At 34.6% G+C, this 27,428-nt stretch overlaps 1 protein-coding gene across 2 annotated transcripts in view; it reads right to left on the bottom strand.

Annotated features, from left to right (window-relative positions):
- The window catches only part of FCHSD2 (FCH and double SH3 domains 2), a 354,207-nt gene that overhangs the window by 171,304 nt on the left and 155,475 nt on the right, over positions 1 to 27,428 (bottom strand). For both annotated transcript variants that reach the window (XM_031961492.1, XM_031961491.1), the window contains exons 5-6: positions 18,054 to 18,198; positions 2,151 to 2,284 (exon numbers count right to left, since the gene is read on the bottom strand). In XM_031961492.1, coding sequence (XP_031817352.1) covers positions 2,151 to 2,284; positions 18,054 to 18,198 — 279 coding nt within the window. The remainder of the gene's footprint in view (positions 1 to 2,150; positions 2,285 to 18,053; positions 18,199 to 27,428) is intronic.

Below are 27,428 nucleotides of genomic sequence, written 5' to 3'. Positions count from 1 at the left end.
AGGGAATCTATCTCCCAGTACTGCACATGGCAACTTTGCTATGACTTCTGTTTGAATTCAACAGAAGTTAACCCATAGGAAATAGTTTCCTATGTATTATAGAGATCTAGAGACTGGGCATATTCTGAATGATTGTTTTTGAGATTATTGCAAGACATATTCATCAGACTGCCTTTGAATTTAAGAGATTGAGAATTATAATAACTCTGCATATACAGGTTAATTGACTCTCTTATAAGTATATATATATATATATGTGTGTGTGTGTGTGTTTTAATACAATATACATAGAAAAACAAAAAACAATCCCTGTCTTAAAAGAACTTACATTCTAATAGGGAAGGCAACATATAAACAGTTATGTAAAACAAGATATATGCAGATTAAATTAAAGGTAGTCTCAGATGAAAGGCAATAAAATCAAGGGGGAATGGGAAAGATTTCTTGCAGAAGGTGCGATTTTAGCTGGGACTTGAAGGAAGCCTGGGAAGCCAAGAAGTGGAAATGCAGGGAGAGAGTATTCTAAGCATGGAGAACAGCCAGAGAAAATGCCTGGAATTAGGAGGTGGAATGTCCTGAGTGAGGAGCATCCAAGTGGCCAATGTCATTAGATTGCAGAGTATATGGAGGAGACTAAGGTGTAAGAAGACTTAGAAAATAGGAAAGGATAAGGCTTTGGAAGGGAAGCAAAGGATTTTATATTTATTTGATCCTATAGATAACAGGAAACCACATAGTCAGAATCTGAATTTTGGGAAGATTGATTTTAGCAACTGAATAAAGGATGAAGTATAGTAGAAAATAAATTGAGAAAAGGAAAACAACTAGCAGACTTTTGTAAAGATTCAGGCATGAGGTAATAAGGGCTTAAACCAGGGCAAAAATCAACCAGCAAAGGAACAAGTTGGATGTAGATGTGGTTGTTGTCCCTATGTACAAGTGAAAAGCAATACATCAAGCTGCCCTCCCCATATTTGTTTATACACACATACATATATGCATATTCTTGCACATATACATATATACACATTTATAAACACAATATGTATTAGTTCTCAATAGAGTAATATCTCTCTTTCATATAATTTAGACATGTCATGATATGAAAGGCTTATTGAAGCAAGACTCAACAATTCTAATTTCAGTTTTTGTGGAAATATTACCATAAGTTAATACAAATGAGACTCTGGGCTCTTACTTGGCTATGAGTGGTTCCTCAAGATTAAATAATTATTATTGTTATCTCTTGACATCTGTGGAGTTAGCAGCACAGGACCTCACAAATGTGAAAGACTATGAATAACTGTAGCCCCACCCCAAACTTTTATTTTTAAAATAATTTTGATGATATTAATTTAACACACAAAACAAGTAAAACAACATTTTACCCTTTAAAAAGCTGCAGTTTCTTTAGTGCACCGAACTTTTTTTTTTAACAAAATTTAACTGTTTACAATAAATTTAATTAGGTATACTTGTAGTGGTAAATAATAAAACAGATTAATAATATACAGAACTTAAGCTTTTATGACTTAAATATTTTTTAGTTTGCTCTCCAAACATGTATTGTTTGTGATTTTCCTTAGTACATCACAAATCTCAAAAAATTCTCATTTAATTATCAATAGCCAATCCTTGAATAACCAAAATCATGAATGTGAAACCCATGAATGTCATGGGATGACTATATATGATTTTGCTGAAAGCATAATAATGTGGCAGAGGTTGGGAGAGGGAGAATATAGGCTGGCATTTCACTGATATGAGGTATAAACCAGAAGGGGAGTAACTTTAGAATATTGACTGAAGACAAAGAGAGGGTTAAATGACTTGTGACCAGTGTAAGGCAGCCAGTATATGTCAGTGTCAGGGCTTGAATTTGGGTCTTGCTAATTACAAGGTCAGCCCCCTCTGCTCAGCCCTTATATCATTTTTCTTCTGAATATTTTCTATAGTCTATTTCAAATAAGGAGATGCCTTAGTAAATATCTTTTTTGCATATTTTCCATTTGAAGGATGTCAGTCGAAAAGGAAAGGTCACTATAAAAGTCTAAGACAATATTGAGACAGAAAAGCAAATTTCTATCTCATAATAAAAGCAGGCAACAAAACTTTCAATAATGACATACAAGTTTTTCAGAAACACATACTTGGCCTCAATGTCAGCTTTTTCTCGGACCGCGTGAGCCATCTGTTCTGTCTCAAAGTACTTCTTTTTGCCTTTAGCTAAATCTTTTACTGTCTCTTGTAACTCGGTTTGGATCTTTGTCAACTGGTCCACACACTGCAAAAGAGAACGTGAAATAATCAGTATTTTAGCAGTCAATTTCAAACAAAATGAGCTTTCTCTGGGCACAGTACCTTCAAGTTAGAGCTGTGAAACCACACATCTCTTGGCTTTGTCTTCTGAGCAGCCTAAATATGACCTACAGTCTTAGAGAAGGAAAGGACCTTAAGGCATTACCTTAGTTAAATCCCATTTACAGATAAGGAAACTAGGCCCAGAAGTGAAATGATTTGGCCAAGGTTTATCAGCTGGTTAGGGTCAAAGCTGGGAGTCAGGCCTATGTCTCCCAAGTTCTGGTACAATGTTCTTTCCACTGCACTGTACTGTGCTATTATAGTCAATACTTTTGGCTTTCCTTAAAGAAGAGTGCCTTGCCTTTCTCTCTTCTGGCAAGGGGAAGAAGATGAGAGCTGCCAGCAATTGACAGAGACTACACTAAAGCTGGCAAGAGATGAACAACATGGGACCCTGTTCCTTTTTAGATGCCTACAATGCCAGCAGGAGGCAGGAAAAGAAGAATGGCAGTATTTCAGTTTTTCTATCTCTCTCCATCTGTGACTGTCTCTGTCTCCACTCCCCCTCTGTCCCTTCTCTCTCTCTTTCTCTGTTACTTCCTATCTTCTCACTTTTACCCCATACTCAAGTTCCCACTTAGATGGCTAAGGGAAAAATGAATAATTCAGCTGTACAAAGAGAAAAGGATTGGCACAGGAGAAAGATCACTGGCCTTGGGGTCTAGACTCATAGGCAGGATCTATGACAAAATGCTGAAACTTTTGACAAATCATTTGACTTTAGGACTTTATAAGAATGTTCACCTTTAAAATAAGGGGCTCAACATCTCAAAGTTAAAAGCTAGTGTATTACAGGATAAAGAACAGTAAACTTAGAGGCAAGAAATCTAGGTTCAATTGATTACCCATGGTTTTTTATTTGACTTCCTGCTCCATCTCTTAAAAAATCCAACTAATTCTGTTCCCCCCTCCACCCCCCCTTTTTTTTTTTTTTAGCTATTTTCAGAAGTGCATAATATTAGAAATAGAAGAGTCCTTAGTCATTCTCTAATGTCCTTCATTAACTGGGCCCTCCTGCATCATTAAATGATTTCTGCTGGTTTCACATAGCCAGTATATAGAAGATTCAGGATCAGGACCTCTACCTATCTTTTCTTTCTATGTGCATGGCTCTTCCTATAACTTACATTCCTATCTCATTTTTATGGATTTTCACTTCATCTCCTACCACTTACAAAAAATCTAACTTGTGAATAAAAAGAAAATTCTACACATTTGTATGTAAACACAGATATGATGTAGTAAAAAGAATGTGATATGTATCGTCAAAAGTCTGGGGGTTCATATAACTTCTATGAAACTTGCTATACACACATACTTAGGGAAACCTCTGAACCTCTCTTTCTCAATATATAAAAAGAAAGGTCTAGACAAGAAGCTACTTAAGATCTCTCTAGACTCTAAATTCTATACTAGATTTTTATTTGAATTTATATACTTAATTTTTAATTTTTACTTTCAGTCCCAAATTCTCTCCCCCTCTGAACACTCCATATAGAGAAGTCAAGAAATATGATGACCATTATATATATGAAGTCATGTAAAACATATTTCTGTATTAGTCATATTATGAAAAGAAAAAGACCAAGAAAAATAAAGAAATGAAGGAAAATATGCTTCAATCTACAGAGTCCATTAGTTCTCCCTCTAAGAGGTAGGTAGCATTTTCCATCATGAGTTTATCTTTCAAATCTATGGATAAGAGAAAAGTTTATGATCAAAGAAGAGCTAGAGACAGGAGGTAGAATGGTTCATTTTGATTATAAAATATTAAAAAGGTTTTGTACAAACAAAACCAGTACATCCAATATTAGAGGGAAAATAGGAAACTAGGGGCTTAGGGAGGAAGGAAATTCAGTTCACTTGGTTGAACTGTCATAGATCATTGTATTGATCAGAGTGGCTAAATCTTTCACAGTTGATTGTTATTACAATATTGCTGTATACAATGATATCCTAGTTCTGGTTACTTCATTTGAATCAGCTCAAAAGACTCCTTTGGTGTTACTAAATCTATCCCCTTCATCATTTCATTTTTTTAGAAGGGACATTAATAAGGTGAAGTCTTTTTATTTTTTTTTCCTATAGAGCATGGAATTTTATTTATTTAAAGCTTTTTATTTTCAAAATATATACATGCATAATTTTTGACATTCACCCCTACAAAACCCTGTGTTCTATTTTTTTCCTTCCCTTTCCCCCCACCCCCTCCTCCAGTCAGCCAGTGATCTAATACATGTTAAACATGTGCAATTCCTCTATACATATTTCCACAATATTCTGCATAAGAAAAATCAGATCAAAAAGGAAAAAAAACATGAAAAAAGAAAACAAAATGCAAGCAAACAACAACAAAAAGAGTGAAAATGCTATGTCGAGATCCACTTTCAATTCCCACTGTCCTCTCTCTGGGTACAGATGGCTTTCATCATCACAAGGCCATTGGAACTGGCCTGAATCATCTCATTGTTCATGAGAGCCATGTCCATCAGAATTGATCATCATATTATCTTGTTGCTGTGTACAATGATCTCCTGGTTCTGCTCATTTCACTCAGCATCAGTTCCTATAAGTCTCTCCAGGCCTCTCTGAAATCATCCTGCTGATTGTTTCTTATAGAAGAATAATATTCCATAATATTCATATACCAAAACTTGTTCAGCCATTCTTCTGTTATCAATAGGTTTAAAAGATAATTTTTCCATGCTCATCTAATTTGCTTATGATATCATCATTTGTGTCTAAAAATAAATTATCTTTTAGTCTACATTATGTAATTGTTTCTTTCAAATGAATCAATCTGACAATGATTCAACAACTAGCAAGGATTATTATGTGCCTTTATCTTTCAGATCTATGGAAAAGAGAAGAGTTTATGATCAGGCACTGTGTTGGGGACTAAACAAAGACAAAAATAATACAGGCCTGCACAATTATAAATAAAAGTAAATACACAGTAAAAATAAAGTAATTTTGAATGTCAAGGGAGGGATTGTAAGAGATAGAGATAAGAAAAGATAGGCATGAACTGAGGAGATGAATATAAAAGAAGTGGACTTTATACTGAACATGGTAGTGACATGATCAAATGGGTGCTGTAGAAAAACACTCTGGCAGCTATGCAGATAGATCGAAGAGCAGAGAGCCATAAGACAAAGGGATGGTGGGGGGTGGACCCAAAAGGAATCCTCTCTAAAATACCCACACAAAGGGACAACATAAATGCTGTTTATAAGTTGAAATACCAGCCTATATTCCTGTATTTAAGGGAAACAAAATCAATTTCCTTATCTGCCATCTATGTTGAAAACCATGCTACTCCATGAAGCCTTTTTTGATTCTTCCTCTCCCAAACAGAAGTCTTCCTCTTTTTAAATTTTCCTGGAGTACTACCTGATCTAGAGATCTCTTCTGTCCTTGTCATATTTTGCCTTGTATTGTAATCATTTCTGTAAATATTATACATCTGATAAGCTCCTAATAGGCCTCTTCCTATGCCCCTGGGAACCAAGCAGGATATTGTGTATAATAAGTTAACAAACACTACCATGTTCTAGGCACTGAGAATATAAAGAAAGGTTCACACACAGCACGTATACACAGAATTCTTGCTCTTAAGAAGCACTCATTCTAATTAGAGAGACAATGTATAAATATCTACATGTATATAAGTAATTACTTAATAAATATTTGCCAAACTTCAGGATGTCTGCCATAGTCCAAAGTGTCACAGACTTGGATATCTGTCACGATATGTAAGCTGTGAAAGAGTAGATGCTAAGTAGATTTCACATCTCAAGATGTCTGGTAGGCATGGCAGGCACAATAGTTCAGGTATCAGCTTGAGGATTTTAATCTATGCTAAAGTCTCTGAATGAAGCATTACTTTCATATCCATATCCTGGTTGAACATTCTCTGGAGACTAGTCATTCATTGATTTCATTAATTAATTAGCTTTATACAAGAAGCACAGAGGTAAATTGAATTTGTTGACAATTCAATTCCTTAAATAGATTTTATAAAAGTCTCATCAGGAAAATTGTATTTATTTCTAGGGAATCCTTTCCTTGTGCTGAAATTACCAAGTTACATTTTGTAAATGGAAGCGCTTTCTTTTGTAATCAGCTTTTCTTGATAGTAAACTTACAACAAGAGTTTTTCCAAATTGAAGTAAACTATGGTGTTGACTTCTTATTGAACATTTGGAATCTTTTGAAAAAACATAATCTATTAATTAATAAGAGCAATCTTTTTATCAGGTTTTGCCCCATTCCCAGAATTGGATCCATCCACCAAGAAGCATTTCCAACTATTAAAAGTCCCTCCTTCAAGGTCTAGTTCCTCTTTGATTGTCCTTAACTTAAATTACTTTAAAAATTAAATTAAATTTAAATCTTTAACTTGTCTTTTCCATTGTTAATTGTTAAAAAAAAAAAAACCCTTTGCTTGGTAATCTTATTGCTCTCCCAATTCTATTTCATATTTTCCATTCCTGATATCTTTTGTATCTCTTCATTTTGTCTGTTACCTCTTCTCCTAAATAAGCCTGCCTTTGGCCAAAGAGAATAGTCACTGTGAATTCTTCACATGATTAAACCCCAACATTTGAAGTGAAACTTTAAACACATCATTTGGAACTAGAAATTACTGCCCTGAATACATCTTCATAAACTCCTCAAAAATCAGATTTCAAATAAATACATTCACCATTGCCTCCTCAAGGGATCAGCTATTAACAATCACTGCTCATAATTCCAAAATCTCTTAAAGATGTAGTAATAAATATCTATAATTGTTGTGGGAGAAGCTATTGTTACATTTTTATATAGCTGTATAATGTATATGCTGTCTCCCCTAATAGGCTATAAGTCCATTTAGAGCTGGTTGTCTTTCATTTTTGTCTTTGTATGCCTAGGGCCTACTGCAATGCCCACCATTTAAGGAATTGATTGATTTCTATGTCATAACCAACCCTTATTATAAAAGGGCCATTGTAATAATCTGTTGTAGCCACTAAATGTTGGTGCTATACCCATTTTCCAAACAACCTAGGATTAGAAAAAAAGGTACCTACTGATGAGAAAAACTAAGACTTTTTAAAAAAATTTTTTTTTATTGTAGCTTTTTATTTACAGGTTATATGCATAGGTAATTTTACAGCATTAACAATTGCCAAACCTTTTGTTCCAATTTTTCCCCTCTTTCTCCCCATCCTCTTCCCCCAATGGCAGGTTGACCAATACATGTTAAGTATGTTAAAGCATATATGTCCTAACAGTTATTTTGCTGTACAGAAAGAATCAAACTCTGAAATAGTATACAATTAGCCTGTGAAAGAAATCAAAAATGTAGGTGGACAAAAATAGAGGGATTGGGAATTCTATGTAGTGGTTTTTAATCATCTCCCAGAGTTCTTTCCTTGGGTGTAGCTGGTTCAGTTCATTACTGCTCCATTGGAGCTGATTTGGTTCATCTCATTGCTGAAGATGGCCAGGTCCATCAGAATTGTTCATCATACAGTATTGTTGTTGTAAGACTTGTAATACTTGATGATTGTATCTTTACCAATGCAGACATGTAGCTAGTGCTTAACATATTTGCTAAATTGGCTTGATATGTATATGTGCTAGCTCCCCCATTTAGACAACTCTAAGTGGGCAGTATTTAATTCCTAAAACAGCATATAATAAGCACTTAAGCATTTGTTGTTGAATTGAATTGACTAAAAGCCAGGAATGTGTGAAACATGCATAATATAAGTGGCTTTGTTAACTAAACATAGGATTTCCTTTAAATGAGTAGCTTTGTCTTTCCTATAGAATGGATGTTTAAATGTCTATTTAAAAGAAAAGTAGAGTTCAATTTAATTTAGCAAACATTTATTTAATCCCTTTTATGTGGTCAGTCTTTAATATTGGGGAATAAAGAGATGCTATGACCGAGGTTCATTTCTGAGTTTCAAATCCATGAAAGTAGAGGGAACAGGTCTAGTTGTAGGATGACCAGGATATACATAAGTATGAAACAAAGGAAATTAAGAAAATTGTGAGGTAGAGAGGTCAAGACAGAGTATTATGAAAAATCAAAGGAGGAGAAATCCCTTTCATCTTTGGCAGGGAGTGAGGCAGGCTTCAGAGAGGAACTGGACCTTAAAGGCAGGTCTTCAACAGATTTCCGTCTTTTGGGAGAGATGGATCAATTCTAGATCAGTGGGGTAGTAGAAGACCATCTCTGCTATAGTCCATCTTCACCCCAGTATTATTAATATTTTTTTAGAATCAATTCAACTGTTCCCTGCCAATATTAATCCACATCATATTAAAAGTCTTAGTTTTAATGCAAACAAGATTAGAAGGGAAGCAACAAACTGGGAAAATGTTTTCACAGTTAAAGGTTCTGATAAAGGCCTCATCTCCAAAGTATATGGAGAATTGACTCTAATTTGTAGAAATTAAGCCATTCTCCAATTGATAAATGGTCAAAGGATATGAACAGACAATTCTCAGATGAAGAAATTGAAACTATTTCTAGTCATATGAAAAGATGTTCCAAGTCATTATTAATCAGAGAAATGCAAATTAAGACAACTCTGAGATACCACTATACACCTGTCAGACTGGCTAAAATGACAGGGAAAGATAATGCAGAATGTTGGGGGGGATGTGGGAAAACCAGGACACTGATACGTTGTTGGTGGAATTGTGAATACATCCAGCCATTCTGGAACTATACTCAAAAAAGTTACCAAACTGTGAATACCCTTTGATCAGCAGTATTTCTACTGTACTTATATCCCAAAGAAATCTTAAAGAAGGGAAAGAGACCTGTATGTGCACGAATGTTTGGGGCAGCCCTCTTTGTAGTGGTCAGAAACTGGAAACTGAGTGGATGCCCATCAATTGGAGAATGGCTGAATAAATTGTGGTATATGAATGTTATGGAATATTATTGTTCTGTAAGAAACAACCAGCAGGATGATTTCAGAAAGGTCTGGAGAGACTTATGGGAACTGATGCTGAATGAAATGAGCAGGACCAGGAGATAATTATATACTTCAACAACAATACTGTATGATGATCAATTCTGATGGACGTGGGCATCCTCAGCAATGAGATGAACCAAATCAGTTCCAATAGAGCAGTAATAAATAGAACCAGCTATATCCAGCAAAAGAACTTTGGGAAATGAGTGTGAACCACTGCATAGAATTCCCAATCCCTCTATTTTTGTCTGTCTGTATTTTTGATTTCCTTCACAGGTTAATTGTACACTGTTTCAAAGTCTGATTCTTTTTGTACAGCAAAACAACTGTATGGACATGTATACATATATTGTATTTAACATATACTTTAACATATTTAACATGTATTGGTCTACCTACCATCTGGGGGAGAGGGTGGGAGGAAGGAAGGGAAAAGTTGGAAGAAAAGGTTTTGCAATTGTCAATGCTGAAAAATTACCCATGCATATATCTTGTAAATAAAAAGCTATAATAAAAAAAGAAAATCACATATTAATGTTAAAAAAATAAAAAAAAATTTTTAAAAAGTCTAGGCACTATGTTTGGTGCTGGTGGGTACACAGACAAAAAATGAAGCAATCCCTATTCACAAATAACTTTCATTTTATGGGAAGTAGAAAACAAGTACATAAATAAATATATACAAAATACAAATATAATAAATACAAATCAGGGGATATCTCAAATAGGAGGTAATAGACTTTGAAGAAAGCTAGAGATTTTGAGATATGGAGGAGAGGAGAGATGCAGGGATGGAGGACACTCTGTTTAAGGCTCCAGAAAAGAGATCTGGAACAGACTAGAAGAACAGTACATATAGTTAGCTGGTAGATTGTCAAGGTAAATAACATTTAATAAGTTTGAAAAGAGAGTTTGGAATCCAATTATGAAGGGCTTTAAATTAAGTTTTGTAGAAGACACTTCAGTGGACTATGAATACCTTTGATGTGGTTTGAGTGGTCTAAATTCCTAGTGGTCTAGAGGTTAGTGGCTATAAGTTGTTAAGAATACCCTTTGAATCAGCCGCAGGTTTTAGAAGTGAAAGAATTCACTCATTCCCGAATTATTAGTTGCAAAATGAAAGTTTATTGTTAGATAGAAATCAGTTTACCAAGAGACTGACTTCTATAGTGGCAGATCTATGGAAAATGGAGTTTTGCACTGAGAAAATTCTCAGTGAACAGAAGGTCTTGGTAGCTAAGGGGAGCTACCAAGGTCCATCTGCAAAGACCTTTGTTGAAGGAAACTATTATATTGAGTCTTAGTGGGGGCTGGGACAGCCCAAGCAGGTCAGACCCAGTGGGGGCTGGGACAGCCCAGATCTCCTATTAGAATTAACAATTCTTCAAAGGGATGCTTTTTGACCAGATTTCTAATTGAATCTAAGGCCCTGGCATCCTGGAAAGATAACTTATTTGGGGAGGATATGTTTTCCCCAGGAATGGTTGAGATTCTGAAAGGGATTACAGATCAATAGGAAATAGTTTCTTAAAGAGACCACAACCTGCTTCACCTTGAAGACGGGTAACTTTTAATATTAGTCATCAATATATTAGAGAAATACTCCATCAAAAAAGGGACAAAGTTCAATACAGAACTTTAAGGTGGCATGATTGAGGAAGGAAAAATGAGCATACAGAGGTACTTAGCCCAAAAGGAGGGGAGAAACCATGAGAGTCAGACCAAATTCTACTTAAAAATCAGTAATGTAGTTTTGACAGGAAAAAATTAGCAAAGAGTAGTATAAAACACAAGTGCCAAGACAGAAAACATAGTATAGTGTAAACAACAAGGATCTAGTGCTACAAGGCCTAAGTTCAAATTCTGGCTCTGTTATTTACTACTTCAGCTGCAATTTCCTCATCTCACAATTAATTATACTAAATGTTATTTTTAGATCTTTTTCAGCTCTAAATTCTATGATTCATCATTTTTCTTGATCTATTGATTTCTTTCCTATTAACTACTTAAAGAGTTCTAAATCTTCCTTATTTTTTAAAATAAGGGAGGAGAGCAGTGAGGTACTGTGAATAGAGCATAGGTCCTGAAGTCAGGAAGGCCTGAATACAAATACAAACATTTATAAGCTGTGTGACCCTTAAAGTCACAACCCTAATTGCCTCAAAAAAACCCCAAAACCACCCTCCCTTAAAAAACAACCAAAAAACTACCTTCCTTTGACCTTGCTATCATTTAAAGGTATTAATGTTATATCTTTCTTCCCTTTCATAGCTTAACAACTAGAAAATGTTATCCATATTTATTGCCTCCACTTGCTTACTATTTACTCATTTTTCAAAATACTGAAATCTGATTTTCAAGTGTACCACTAGATTCAAATTGTTCTATTCAAGGTTATTTGCCATTAGCTGTTAAATAGAATGACCTTTCCACTGACCTCTTAGCCTTCTTGCCCTTACACAAATTAAGAGCACATTGGGTAGTACTTAGAACTTGCTCCATCTAGTTTAGTATTGGCTTGACATGCTCTCTATTAAATCAGGCCAAAATATAAAAGAAATGCTACTGACAAATTGAGATGAGCAGAAAATGAAAAATAGCAGGAGAGAAGCACTGAGAATTACAGAAGGTAAGGAGGGAGCAAGAATGAACAGTGCACGTTAACAAGAATGAGAGATGGGTGCAAAAGACAAAGGAAATACTGGACCATTGAAGGAGATTAGATTTCAGGTTGGTCAGAAGACCCAGGCCTGTCCTGCAGTAGCTGAGTGACCTTGGGAAAGTCACTACTCCGGAGGCTTCATTTTCCTCATTAGCAAAATGAAGATATTGGATCAAATAATAATGATAACTGACATTTACAGAAAGCTATCATATTTATTAAATACTTTACGCACATTATACTTCTTGGGTCTCATAACAACTCCAAAAGGTTAAGTCTAACAGAGCTAAGAAAGGTTAAGTCTCCATAGTCTCACACTTAGGAAATGTTAGAAGAGATGAATTAAGATTACAAATCTGTTGCACTAGTAGAACATGCTACTGCTAATTAATATAACAATATATATAGCATTTTGGGATTTCTGAAACTTTTAAAAAATATAGGCTCTAGAAGGTAGTCATTGTTAAGGACTATCACCATTTCACAGAGATGTAAACTCTGGTCAAATGGTCAAAATCTGAGCAGGTCAGATGACATAGCTAAAATAGCTATGATCAAAGTTAATATTTAATAGGTAGTATTAAAGTTGTGGTTTAAATCCAGTTTTCTTGATTTTAACACCTAGAACCTCTAAATACCCTTCAAATCTTAAATTTTTATGATTCTATCAAGTAAAGCATCAGGTTTCTTTTTTTACATTGAAATGAAAAGCCCCAAATTACCTAAAACATAGAGAGGACTGACTAACTATCAAAAAGAAGTAGTTATAATTCAAAGGAAAGAAAAACTGGATTTGGAGTGAGAAAACATGGTTATTCCATCTTTGCTACTCATTTCTTCCATGTTTTTGTGTGTCATTGGGCAAGTCAACAAACATTTATCAAGCACTTACTATGTTCCAGATATTGAGCTAAACATTAAGCATATAAAGACAGGCAAAAAACATGGTCTTACCCTCATGGGGAAAGGGGTAGCTGGGTGACACAATGGATAAGAGCACCAGTCCTGGAATAAGGAGAACCCAAGATCAAATGTGACCTGAGGTTCTTACTAGCTGAGCGACCCTGAACAAATCACTTAATCCCCATTGCTTCCACAAAACCTAAACAAAAACAGAAACATTCTCCTGGAGGAGATAACTTGCAACCAACAATATACATTTCAGGTACATAGAATACAAGTGGAAGAGGACCTTAGAGAGAACAGGTTGCTGCTATTTGTTAGCATTTTTACAGTTTAAAAAGTACTTGGGTTATAACATTCTTCTACACCTTCATTTCCTCATCTCTAAAATAGGAACAATAACACTTGTGCTATTTAAATGACAATGTATGCAAAGGAATCAGTAAATCTTTAAGTGTTAAGTAGTATAAAATGCTAACTGCCATTGTAGTTGAAAACTACATTACTTTTAAAGTATTTAATATTTAAATATTTTTGTTATAAACTAGAAATGATCAACAAACATGAAAAAGTTTCCATATGCAAAGGACAGAAAAAGGAGACTGTATATAAAAACCTGAATCTATTATAAACAGTTTATTTTAAAAATAAGTGTATATGACATAAAGTACATATGATATGTGTATATAAGTATATATGATATATGTATTAAACACATATATTTAAATATGCATATGTGCAAAATTTAATCAAGTAGTATCAACATTATCTTTTTTATGTCCTCTTCTGAATTTCCTTCTAAACTTTTCTGTGTATTTTATACATAGAAACACATTTCTGTGTTTAATAATAATGTATCATAAGTCTACAAATTCAGGTTTTAAGAAAGAATGATGATGATTTATCATCTTGAAACAGTGTACTAGAATGGTGTGAGAGCTTAACTGGACACAGTGAATACTGATCTTTAGATCTGAGACAGATGAAAAACTATATCTTTAGCTGAGAGTTAGAACTTGGTGGGAAGCAGAATCTTTTGAAATAAGAAAAGAATTTAACTACATTCAACTTGGCCAAATGTGTAAAAAGTAAAGTATATAGAGTACTGAGAAGGATGTTAGCAATGAGAAAATCTCCATTAATATCTAATTCCAGCTGCTTGAAACTTCTAGTCCAGTAAGTAAATTCTAGAAAGAAGGGAAAGGAAGAAGACATTCAAAGGTTTGGCTTAGAGCCATTAAATATTGCCTAGGCTTGCCTGGGCCTATATTGGCTTGAATATCTCTTTAGGTAAAGGTGCTGAATTGACCTAATGAGGTCTTATCAAGACTCAGAAGCTAATAAAGTAAGGAAGATTGAGTCGAACTGGAAGCAGAGGGATATAGTTCAACATACCAAAAAAGGGAATGCCCTTGATAGAATTCCCCCAAAAAGGGAATTCTGGGATGCAGCTATTTAGCTTCTGGCTTCCCTCCCAAAGCCTGTGTTAGGCTAGGGTCATAGTTTGGGTTGCCCCCATGCCCAATGCAATTGGGCTATTAATTATGATATGACCATAGTCAAATTCTGACTAATACCAACTGAGCTTATCTCAGATTTCCCATTCCTACACAAATAAGTCTTGTGAATATAGGGCAAATGTAAAATAAGCAAGGCTTTGTGGGAATATAACTACTAACCCAGATTCAGAAAAACCCAAAGGTGAGGCCAGGGCCATGGTGGCAGTAACATGGGAGACTATGTTCATTTGATGCGTTTGTTCATTCTTTTTATTTATGTTTACTTTTTCCCCCCACCAAAATCCTTGGTTGGGCTAAACTGGAAGTAGGGAGGTGTTCCTTGATGTTCAGTAATCAATGTCAGCTAGCAGTAAAAGGGGGAAAAAAAGAAAGAAGGCTGCTTCAAGGAGAGAAGAACCTGTAGCTGAAGGCAGTTCCTTGGACATGCAGAGGCATCACTTCATATTGGTCAGGCCACAGGGAATACCAGAGAGGGGATAAATTGGAGGAAGATTTTGCATAGTGGCTGAAAGGTCAAAAGAATCAGATTTCATCTGAAGACTGGAAAGGAACCCAGAAATAAGGATGGTCTTTGGAAAATTTCATGTCTCTGTTGACCAAACTTAGAATGTCATATAAGTAAAGGAAAGAAAAGAACTGCTTTTTCATATTAGAGTCACATTCTTTAAAAAAGGGATTATTTGTATTTCTACCCAAAAAGGTTCCACTTTAATGAAAAATGTGTTTCCATATCCCTAATGATATTATCTCTTTGAGTAACAAGAAGAAGTGATTATGTGTTTGATGCTTCTCCAGGGGAGAAAAGAAGCCTAGTCCTCACTCAAGTTGCTAAGAGCCCTTTACAAGAATTCCAGCTTTAACAAACATCAAGTTATATCTGATGCAGGCTATCCTAAACTTCTGCAGCTCCAAAGTATAAATGGCTCTGTAAAAGTAATATTTGCACACTACTTGTACTAACATAAGACGACATAGCATAAGTAAAAGGTCCACCTCAGGCAAAACCCTTCACCTCAAGCTTAGCCTCAGTTTCCCCATTTGTAAAATGTTCACTACCTACCTAAAAGACCTAGTTTAAGGAAACAGCCTTGAAAACCATAAAACATCATACAAATACGAAATTATACTATTTTTTTGCCCTAAATAAAACTCTCTTTTGATACTAAAGATTTTTGGATATTTCATTCATAAACATAGTTTGATAGGTGCATTAAAATGAAATGTAGATAAATCCTTTTAAGGCAACCTGAAAAAAGTTGAAAAAATAAATTTTCTTTTGAATTTTTATGACAGTCTTTGAATTTTGGGGGAAGTGATAGGGGAGGGAATTTGCACTAAAATATTTCTATACTTAGCTTTAAAATTCTGTGAATCAGAAACCCAATATTTCCTCTCATTACTCACCCAGCCATATGAACAGAGCATTGGGATCCATAAAGTTAGACCATTATCAGTCTTTCACTCTACATACAACATTTGTATTTTCCTGTGAACTCACTGTTCTATCAAAAATATTTTTCTTATTGTATTTATTTTGAAAAAGGGGAAATCTGAGAAAAGAAGAAGTGGTACAGATATGCAAATAGGTTTGAAACAAATGGCAGAACTAGAGAATTAAGGAGATGGAAGAAAGGGACTATCAGAAATCAGTCACCTAGTTTAATTCTTACTTGAAGAAAAGTAATCTCCTGATAAGGAAAATGTTGTCAGAAACAGGGAAATAAGATTCAGAAAACCTGGGGTTGAGTCTGGACTGCTACAAACTAGCTATGTAACTCCTAGATAAGTAATTTGACTCTTCTGTGCCTCAGTTTCCTCATCTAAAATTTGAGGGAGTTGGACTAAGTATAACTACATAGTTCCTTCCAGCTCTAAATGTATGGTCCTTTTATAAAATTCCCAGAACATGACTATCTGGCATTCTCACAAAGATCTCCAGTAACAGAAGTCTCAGTAACTCTAGCAGTCTATTCCACTTTGTGGACAGACCCTAATTTTATAAATGAAGTTGTTGAGCCCTAGAAAAAGTAAGGCCCATGGTCACAGTAGGATTTAGGTCATGTGACTCCTGCTCTATTACTTCCAATCAGAAGCAATTCTGATTCTTCATACTAGATGAGTAATTCAAGGGAAATGATTATTAGTGGCATTATCCTTGAAATGATCAATGAAAAGACTTTATGATTTTTAATATACATAACTCCATATAATAAAAGTAGCCAATAGTAACCAATACTTAAAGAACTTTAAGATTTGCAAAATGCTTCCCTTGTGCCATTTCATTAGATCACAAAATAAGAAGGCTCTCTAGTGCTGACTGAAATTATTAAATCAGCTTAATTATTAATATTAAACATAGTAAAGGTGTAACAACATGAATGAGTTCTGGAAGATGTTGTAAAACTGTAGGCTATAATCACAGAAGATGATGTGACTGCTAACTGGCTGAAAGAATACTAGATTACAAGACAACACACTTCAGAAATAGTTAAAGTACTTCAGGAGAAGAAATTGAGAGAAACAAGCTCATATTTTTGAATAGGAGAGAAAACTTTTCAGTCACAGTCATACAGGGATCTGGCCCACAATCTTTGACTTTCAGTGCTAAGAGCAGCCTCCCCTTGGTCACAGTATTCTTTTTCTTTGGGAGCAGAAATCTCATCTCATTTATTCAACTTCATCTAGTGTATTCTTTGGTCTCTTCTATTCAGTATAACTTCCCCAATATCTGTTTTTGGTTTATACTGATAAATAAGTATATTAACTATGTGTGATAATCTTTTGTCTAATCATTGTGTGATGGGAGAGAATTATACTGCTGACAGTTGGCTAAAAGTAGTACCATCCCTTTCTGAGAATGATTAAAGAAAGTGGCTTTTATCCTGAGCTCTAAAGTACTGAACTGAGACAGCTAGTACAGTGCATAGAACACAGCCTTGAAATCAGGAGAACCTGAGTTCAAATCTATTTTCAGACACTTTAACACTTACTAACTGTGTGACCTTGGGAAATTCACATAACCCCAATTGCCTTGCCAAAAAAAAGAAAGAAAGAAACTAAAGTACTGTACCTCTCTACTACCAATACTAATTGGATAGATATAATTCTGGACCACCTTTCTAAGGAAGATTCCTATTTCTAACTTCTGTGGAGAGCCAGAGGAGGGAGTGGCTGAATATTTCCTCCTTCTCTAACCCATCATCCAAGACAGGTATGAGATTCTCTGGACATCTCTGAAGAATTCCCTTCTCCATTTATATAGGTATGTAGTTTTATAGTTCAGTATTCCCTCAGCCAATCAGAAGATAATGTCTTTTACCATGCATCTAAGGTGAAGGTTCACAGGGTTCCAGGGAAAAAACATCCAACTCATATGAGCAGAGATGCTGTATATAATTAGAGGGCTTTCATTTAAATGGAAAAACTTTTATAAAATGTTCCATTTCAAACCTAAACATAATAAAAATGTCATGTAAAAAGGTATATTTGTACACTTGTGGTTTACAACTCTAATTTGACAAAGTATTAATTATAAATTTATCATTAGTATTTTTTAAAGCTACTTCAAGTCTTCGATGGGATGAAAGGAGAAGGGGGAATATGGGACAAAAATGGAAATATTACCCTTTTTAGCTGTTGTTCCTTTAAGTTTCTCACTGTCCTGGCAGGTTCTGAAATAAGGTTTTTATAATTTTCGCAGATATTGATTCGGGATTGGGCCACCTGCATAGTTCCCTCTAAAAATGATTTCCAAACAGGATACATGCTCCTAAAACCAAGAGAGGGACACAAGAATTAGTAAGGAAGAAAGGTAACCATTTCTTTGCTCCAATATTAGCAATGTGCTCCACAGTTATCCTATCAGTTATCTAAAGTCAAAATTTCCTCCATGTAAACTGATGAAAATAATCCTCGTACTACTTATTTCAAATGCTTTCCAATATAAATGCTCTGCAAATCTTAAAGTCTCATAAAGAGCATTATTAAGTATTATTCACAAAAGAGTAGAAATAATGTAGTCTTGATTATAATTGTAAACTTGTTGAGAAATAGCATTACTTTATAGTTTAACCATATTTATTACTGAATTGGTGTCACATTTGAACTCAGGTCTTCTGGGCCTAGAGTCAGGAAGGCCTAAGTTCAAATCCAATCTCAGACACTTAATAGCTATGTGACCATGGGCAAGTCATTTAATTCTGTTTGCCTTAGATTCCTCATCTATAAAATGAGCTGGAGAAGAAAATGTTATCTTTGCCAAAAAACAAAAACAAAAACAAAAACAAACCCTAAACAAATCCCAACTGAGATCACAATGAATTAGATAAAACTGAAATGATTCAAGAACAACAAATAACATATGATTAATTGTATTTTATTGTATGGCTTGAAACTCTTTTGGGGTGATTCAACTTATTACATATTTTGGATGACCATAATATCACATAAATATACCATATTAGGAGTATAACATATTCAAATTACAAAACAATCAAATGCCCCTTACACTAAAATGATACTGATAAGGATTGCATCTTCCTTAAAAGGACTTAGGTCATAAGTTAGGAATGTTATTGTATTGTTCAAGTATGGAGGTCCCAAGAAACAAGGATTTCTGATTAACAAATGGAGCTGCTGCTTCTGTGGTTTATATGATTCTTTTAATTCAATTATTTATCAAAAGTCTATGTAGTATTAGGTACTGGAGACAGACAAAATGAAAAAGTTGCTTCATTCAGGAAGTTTACATTCAACTGAGGCAATACAATATTTATGAAAAAAAAAGTGAAAAAAGATTTCAGGTGGAAAAGAAAGTGAGAATTTGAGACAAAAGGAAAGATTTAATGTAAGAGCTGTTACCTGGGATGACCCTGGAAACTTGATAATGATCCTACTAGGTAGAAGTAAAAAAGGAGATCATTCTAAACACAGAAGGCATACAAGAACTGCTAAATTAAGGGAATAGCTATTAGGTCAGTTGGGTTAGAATATGGAGCATAATGTTGCTAGGGTCTTCCACAGTAAAAAAGAAGTATATAAAAAGGATCAGTTTTAGAGGTAAAAACATCTGGTAGGAAAAGAAGAAGAAAGGAAACAAGTATTTAATAAGCACTAAATATGTGTCAGGCACCATGCTGCTACAAATATTATCTCATTTGATCTTCATAATAGCCCTGGGAAATAGATGCTATTATTTCCCCATTTTACAGTTAAAGAAACAGAGGCAGATATTGCACAGGGTGACATACCAATTACCTGAGGCCAGATATGAACTTGGATCTTCCTGACTACAAGACCAGTGCTCTATCTACTGTGTTACCTAGCTGTTGGAAATGTAAGACTGAAGATTTAGAAGAGAAATTGAGACTTCATAAATAGATCTGAGAGTTATCTGCATAGAAATTATCATTGAATTCATGGGAAGTGATGATATCACCAAGTAAAACAATGTACAGGGAGAAGAGAAGAGGCTCAGATGGAGCCCTGGGGACCTTAGATGGGATTATCTGAGTTAAGATCCAGCAAAGCTGAGTGAGAAAGAACAGAACCAGGTAAGGGCAACATCATGAAAGCCTGAGAGAGAAGACAGTATCAAGGACCAACAGGTCAGACTGCAGACAGGTCAAGAGAGATGTGGACTACATCATTAGGTCTGGCAACTAAGAGACTTCTGGTAACTTGAAGGACATCAATTTCAATTGAATGGGTCTAAGAGAAGAGGAAATGTAGATGGATTTCTTGAGAAGTTCAGTCATGAAAGGAAAAAAACATACTGGATGCTAGCTAAAGGGGAAGGACAGATCAAGTGAGATTTTTTTAAAGGATGAGAGAGATATGAGTTAGCATCAATTGATAGGAAAGATTCAAGATTTGTGAGAGACATTCAGTAATGACAGAGGAGCTAATCTGTTAGAAGACAGGATGGAATTGGATTAGGGATGAATGGAGAAGGGATTGCTTTGGCTAGGCAAAGAGAAGAGCTACCTCTTCATTTTTGACTGGGACAAAAGAGAAGACAGTGAGGGAAGGCATCTGAATGAAATGAGATGGGAAGGAGAGAAGAAAGAATACTTCATGAATAGCTTCCATTTAACCCAAAATGACTACTACTGGCCTTTCAAATTTCCAAATTCATTCTATTATACCTATAGTTTAAACCAATGGAGGCACAAACAATTCAAATTGTTATATTAAAATTAAATTAAATTAAAATATAATTGGGAAATGTTTAATAAAATAAACAATATAAAAAACAAAGATGTTACATTTTAAAAATTAAATCATTATGTGGCCTACAATGATGCTTATGAAGATTAGTCCAGGTGGCTCCTGTTTCTACTTGAGTTTGTTACCACACTTTTAGATCATCTCTCTCCATCTTTTCCACAAAAATAGTATGAATGACTTTCTTAAGAACTTTAGGAGGTGGCATAGTGAGCTAATCCTGGGAGTCTAGAAGACCTTCAATGTCTTGAAGTTCATTTGAAGTGCTTACTAGTTATGTGACCCTGGGCAACTCACAATTTCTAGGCCTTTTTTCTCATCTGTAAAGTGAGGGTAAAAACATTACTTATTTCAGAGAGTTGTGAGAAAATTATATAACATAGGTTAGGTGTTTTGTGAATTTGAAAGTATCAAATAAACGTTAGCAATGAGAAGAGCAGATTTTAAATTGAATTTAAATTGAAAGAATTCTGAGATCAGAATCAGGAAGATATGGATTGAAATCCTGCTTCTGATGCTTACTAGGTATGTGATCATGGGGAAGACACTAAACCTCTTTGAGTCTCAATTTCCTCAAGGCAGTTAGGCCCAGTAGATGGAGCACCAAACCTAGAGTCAGGAAGACTCCTTTTCCGAAGTTCAAATCCAGCCTCAGACACTTCCTAGCTATGGGATCCCAGACAAGGCACTGAACCCGCTTTGTCTCTGTTTCCTCACCTGTAAAATGAGCTGGAGAACAAAATGGTAAAGCACCCCAGTGTCTTTGCCAAGAAGAGACCACCAAAGCAATAAACTGGGAAATTTTTACATTCAAGGGTTCTGGTAAAGGGCTCATTTCTAAACTATATAGAGAATTTACTCAAATTTATAATAATTCAAGCCATTTTCCAATTAATAAATGGCAATAAGAGAAGAAAAAGAGATTAAAGAAATTAGGGTAGGTAATGAGGAAACAAAATTATCACTCTTTGCAGATGATATGATGGTATATTTAGAGAACCCTGGAGAAGCAACTAAAAAACCACTAGAAACAATTCACAACTTTAGCAAAGTTGCAGGATACAAAATAAATACACATAAATCGTCAGCATTTTTATATATTGTCAACAAACCAGCAGCAAGAGAAACAGAGATAAATTCCATTTAAAATAACTGTCAATATTATGAAATATTTGGGAATTTATCTGCCAAGACAAAGTCAAGAACTATATGAACACAACAACTATAAAACACTTTTCACACAAATAAAGTCAGATCTAATCAACTGGGAAAATATCAAGTGCTCATGGGTAGGCTGAGTGAATATAATAAAAATGACATTACTACCTAAATTAATTTACTTATTTAGTGCCATATCAAACTCCTAAGAAATTATTTTACAGATCTAGAAAAAATAATAAAATTCATCTGGAAGAACAAAAGGTCAAGAATTTCAAGGGAATAAATGAAAAAAAAATTGCCAATGAAGGTGGCCTAACTGTGCCAGACCTAAAACTATATTAAAAAACACTGATCATCAAAATCATTTGGTACTGCTAAGAAATACGGTAGTCGATCAGTGGAATAGATTAAGTTCATAAGACAAAATAGTCACTGATTATATTAATCTAGCTTATTGTAGCATATGATCTAAGATTTTAATCTGAACCTAATTTTTGTCAAACTTATTTCTAAGTTCCCAAACAGTTCTTATCAAATAGAGAGTTCTCCAAGTAATTAATGCTTTCAAGTTTATTGAATATTGGGTTGCTGAATTAGCTTGTTTTAGATTCTTCCTGGTTTAGTCTGTTCCAAGAATGTACTTTATAATTAATAAGTATCAAATAGCTCTGATGATTATTGTTTGTAAGTGGTTTGAAAAGTGGGGTATTTATTTTCTCTTCATTTGTTCTCCTCCCCCCAATTATTTTCCTTGAGATATTAGACAACAGTGTCTCTTTAAATGAATTTTATCCTTTTATCCATATAAAGTATTTTCTAGGTATTTTGATTGGGATAATCAAATCTATAGATTAATTTAAACAGTAACTTCATTTTCATTATACTGCATAACTCAATTATGAAGAATGAATATCCCCCTCCATTATTTTTAATAAGTGTTTTATGGTTACAATAATGTATGTCTTCAATGTGCCTTGGAAAAATGACTCCAAGATATTTAAAGTTTTTCATAGGTTTTTCCTTTTTTTTTTTTTTAATGAAAACCTCTACAATCTTCTGAAGTTCACTCAAAATGTCTTAACAATCATTTCTGCCTAGTCATTTCAGTACTTAGATGAAGTACATCTGGATCTGATAATGTATAAAATTGTTTCACTCTATGCACTAATATTCCTGATGTCTAGCCCAGTTTGACATACATAATAGGCAGTTAATAATGACTAACTGATTAATCAAGGTAAGCAGATGTTCTATGACTATTCTGTTGATTTATCTTGTCTACTGAAAGTTTTTTGTGGTACAGTGGATAGAAGTCATGAAGACTTGATTCAATTTCCACTTTAGACACTGTGTGATCATATGTCAGTCACTTAAACCTCTCTGAGACTGTTTCCACATCTGTAAAACGAGAATACCTGCAGTATATCCCCCTCATAGAATTCTTTTAATTACCATATCATAGAAAACATTATGCAAACTTTAAAGCACTACATAAACACCAGGCATTATTGTCTTGGGATTCTATTGCCTAAAACCTATTTTTATCCTTACCAAATATCATTTTCCTTGAAAAAATCAAATACTTAAATTGTATCTGTAATCTCAGTGATTCAGAAGTTCTCTTCAACAGTTTAGATTGTAAAATCTATGCCTTTCTATCCTGTGAGACTCTTGTACTTGTCTTCCCATAACATCATAGAGATCCACTTAATGTGTTGATGACCTTTTTCATTTTCTCATTCTATTGTGAGGATATACTCTAGTTCTTTATCCCTCATCCTACCATATGACTAACCCATATAATCTTCCAATCATTTTGTGATGACATACCTCATTCCTGTCCTTCATCCAACTGCCTCATTGGTTATATGTTACAACCTACTCACATCCACCACATGTTTCTCCATTAACCTCTGTGTGATATTAATTTTTAATTACTTTAGAGATTTCTATTCCATGTTTCATTGCCATTAAGTAGCACCAAAAATTGTAGCATTAAAAATGGAATATTTAGAAGCAAAAGAATGAATTAATTAAGCATCTCTCCCCTTTTTGATATCCCAATGCCACTCACAACAAGCAATGGTCTTTATCCTTTCTTTGATCTTATTTCTTTTCTTCAACATCACTTTAAAAACTTTCAGTTCTTAGTTTTTCCTAACTGGTACTGATCAAAGCTTAATTATTCTAAACTTTAGCCATCTTGACACAGTATTATTTTTACAGAACTTTGTCAAAACTTTGTATTCACCCTCTCTTAACTTGCCCTTATTTCTGTGTAGATTTCTTTATAAAATCTAATAAATTGTTTCATGATTTCTGTGTAGCCACACTAATATTCACACTGTAGAAAATCTTCTTCAGAATGGCTTCTGTATTTTCCATCACTCCTAAGTAGACTGCTAGAGAATGTTAATCAATGGATTCTATGTATTCTTTTTAAAAAAAATCCTTCAAAATCTGTTCTTCCTCTATTTATGGTAAATGTCAGACTATACTTTTTATAACAAAACCTAAAACACAGTGTTACTGTCCACTTCTGATAACCCCACTCCCTATCAAGATTCCTATAATTTCCAACTCAGGAACTAACAACCCCTTATTAGAAGAATCATTTCTCTAAATCACTATTAAGAAATACAAATGAAAACAACTCTGAGGTATCACCTCACACCTACCACACTGTCCAAGATGACAGAAAAAGAAAATGATAAATTTTGGAGGGGATATGGGAAAATTGGAACACTAATGAATATTGGTGAGTTGTGAACTGATCCAACCATAATGGAGAGGAATTTGGAACTATACCCAAAGGGTATCTTTGATCCAGCAGTGCCAACACAAGATCTAAACTCCAAAGAGACAATTAAAAAGGGGAAAAAGGTTCACAAATGCAAAAAATATATAACAGCTCTTTTTGTGGTGGCAAGGAATTGGAAATTGATGGGGAAGGGGGTCTCAATTGGGAAATAGCTAAATAAGTTGGGATATATGAATGTAATAAGATATTAATATGCTCTAAGAAAGGATGAGCAGACAGATTTTAGAAAAACTTGGAACTGACAGTGAGTGAATAGAACCCAGAGAACATTGCATATAGTAACAGTAAGACTGTCTGATGATCAACTATGATCGACTTAGCTCTTTTCAGAACTACAGTGATCAATACTAAAAGTCTTGTGATGGAAAATGCCATCTATATCCAGAGAAAGAACTATATAAACTGAATGCAGATCAAAGCATAATTTTGTCACCATTTTTTTCTTTCTTATGGTTTTTCCTTTTTATTCTGATTTTTTTTCATAAAATGACTAATATGGAAATACATTTAAAATTATAGTACATGTATAACCTATATCAGATTATTTGCTGTACTGGGGAGGAGGAAGGGAAAAAATTTGGATCTCAAAAACTTACAAAATTGAATGTTGAAAACTATCTTTACATGTAATTAGAAAAAATAAAATACTATTAAGTGGGGGGAAAAAAAGAAGAATCTTATCCAAAGCAGAAGCTCCTTTCCTTGGTCTTACTAACTTTTAAAATCATTAAGGCAAAACTTAAGAGTTGCTCTGCTTTTAGCAAAGGAAATATTCCATTAAAAGTCTAGATAACAGAAAGTCTCTATCACTATTTTATCACTCCTCTGTACCAGGACTGTAAATCTGTTTCTTAAACTATTCGCTTATTTTATTTTCTTTCTGTCCAACTGGTCTGTAGTATGTTCTACTGAAGCTATCACTTCTATTTCTTTCTCCATTGATCTCCATCCAAATTATTTCCTCCATACTTCACTTCTCTACACCATCTTTATTCTCATGAGGACATATCCTTAATCCTTACTATATCATATTACTATGCTGATCCCCCTCCTTCCCACTTTACCCATCCTATTTACTTTTAATAAGGTATCCTCTTCTAGAGGTAATTCTAGAATTTGGTCTCATTTTACCATGTTTTAGTGAGTCCTAATAGGTTGAATTTGCTTCCTTATATTAAGCTATATGGCTTACTTTAGTGTTACATCCATGCTTTGTGCATCTGCATAATCATCTGAAGCTATGGATTTTGTTTCCTGTGAATTCTTAGGTGTCTCTATTGATATTTTCCCTACAATATGGCTATTTTCTGGGGTATCTGATGTGTTGGATAGGCTTGGGTAATTTTCTCCATCAGTTTTCCTTTCCAGATTAACATCTTTTGGGTAAGCTTGGCAAGATGTGAGGCAAAACCATTCTTACCAGCTCTTACTAGATATTCCCAACTGCTTTTCATTTCCATACTTCAAGCCACTTTTTAGAAAGTGATTTATCTATTGACTAATTACTTCATACATTTGTATGGGAGCAGTTTTTAAAGCTCTTTCACATACAGAACCTCAACTGAATTCAATACAAAGCCTGAAATCAATGATAGAGGATGTAAAAAGATAAAAGCTTACTCACAAGGAGTTTCCCATCTGAGGCAGTATAAGTAGGACCTGTTGTAGCTTTATCTTTGGATCATATGCAGGATTCTGTTTGGGGCTGTTCGTGTGAAAGAGGCAAGGAAGAATGTGTCTGGTAAAGTGTGATGAAATGTAATTGAAGGGCTTTGTTCCTTGATCCAGGGCACAGGCAGGTATTCTGTTTCTGGTTCCTATACCATGTCAAGAAAAGGAACTTTTCTACAGGTGGCTGAGCCAGAACTGAGAATACTTAAAAAAAAAAGACAAACTGACACAGGAATTTCCTTTTCTTGTCTGGTTGTAATCAAATGAGAAACATGCTATAAATCTCTTGATAAAGAGATTTTGGACCCCTCTACTTCCCAAACTACTTCCAACATTCATCCCATGAAAATGGGCCTATGTTCTGTGCATTTGTTCTTTCCTCCTTTTGGATTAATTTACAACTAACATTTACATTGCATTTACTATATGCCAGGCACTTGTGCAATGTGCTTTACATTATTGGATCCCAACAACCCTTTGAGGTAGAAGCTGGCATTATCTCCATTTATTGGGTGAAGAAACTGAAGAAAATTGAGTGCCAAGTGATTTGCTCTGGGTCATCCAGCTAGTAAGTGAGCTGCCCCTGAGCTCAGGTCTTCCTGGTGAGGCATTCTGCCTACCAAGCCACTTAGCTACCCTGATGCTAACATGGGTGCTATAGACAAAGCACTTTAAGTTTGGGCACTTTCCTCCTTGACTTACATAATTTAGGGGAGAGTATGCTTCATGTATTAAGAGATGTTTATACTTCTCTAATAAAGAATTCAACAAGACCAAGGGGCTATTAGTGGGTTAACAAGCAGTTGTTATTTACTATGCATCAGGCACTGGGTATTATGCAGTCTATAATAGATAAACTGAATAAGAAATTTCCAGAGGAGGTAATTTTTGACCTTGGGGAAATCAGGAAAAGATCCATAAAAGAGAAAGAAAGCACCTAAGCTGGGCTTTTAAAGAAAAGTAATTAATCTATGGAGATAAAATGTATGTCCTTTTAAGATACTAGATGGAGATCCTTGTATTCCAGGGATAGGAGGGAAGTCTGTGTAGAGGAAGGACAGTAGAGGGAAATGGAGCTAGAAATAGAGCTAATTGTAAAGGCTTTGAATGACAAGGTTTAG

Source organism: Sarcophilus harrisii, chromosome 3, assembly GCF_902635505.1.
Source record: "Sarcophilus harrisii chromosome 3, mSarHar1.11, whole genome shotgun sequence".
NCBI classification, from domain to species: domain Eukaryota; kingdom Metazoa; phylum Chordata; class Mammalia; order Dasyuromorphia; family Dasyuridae; genus Sarcophilus; species Sarcophilus harrisii.
The sequence above is the reverse complement of the archived record's forward strand: the minus strand, read 5'-3'. Positions and strand labels throughout refer to the sequence as shown.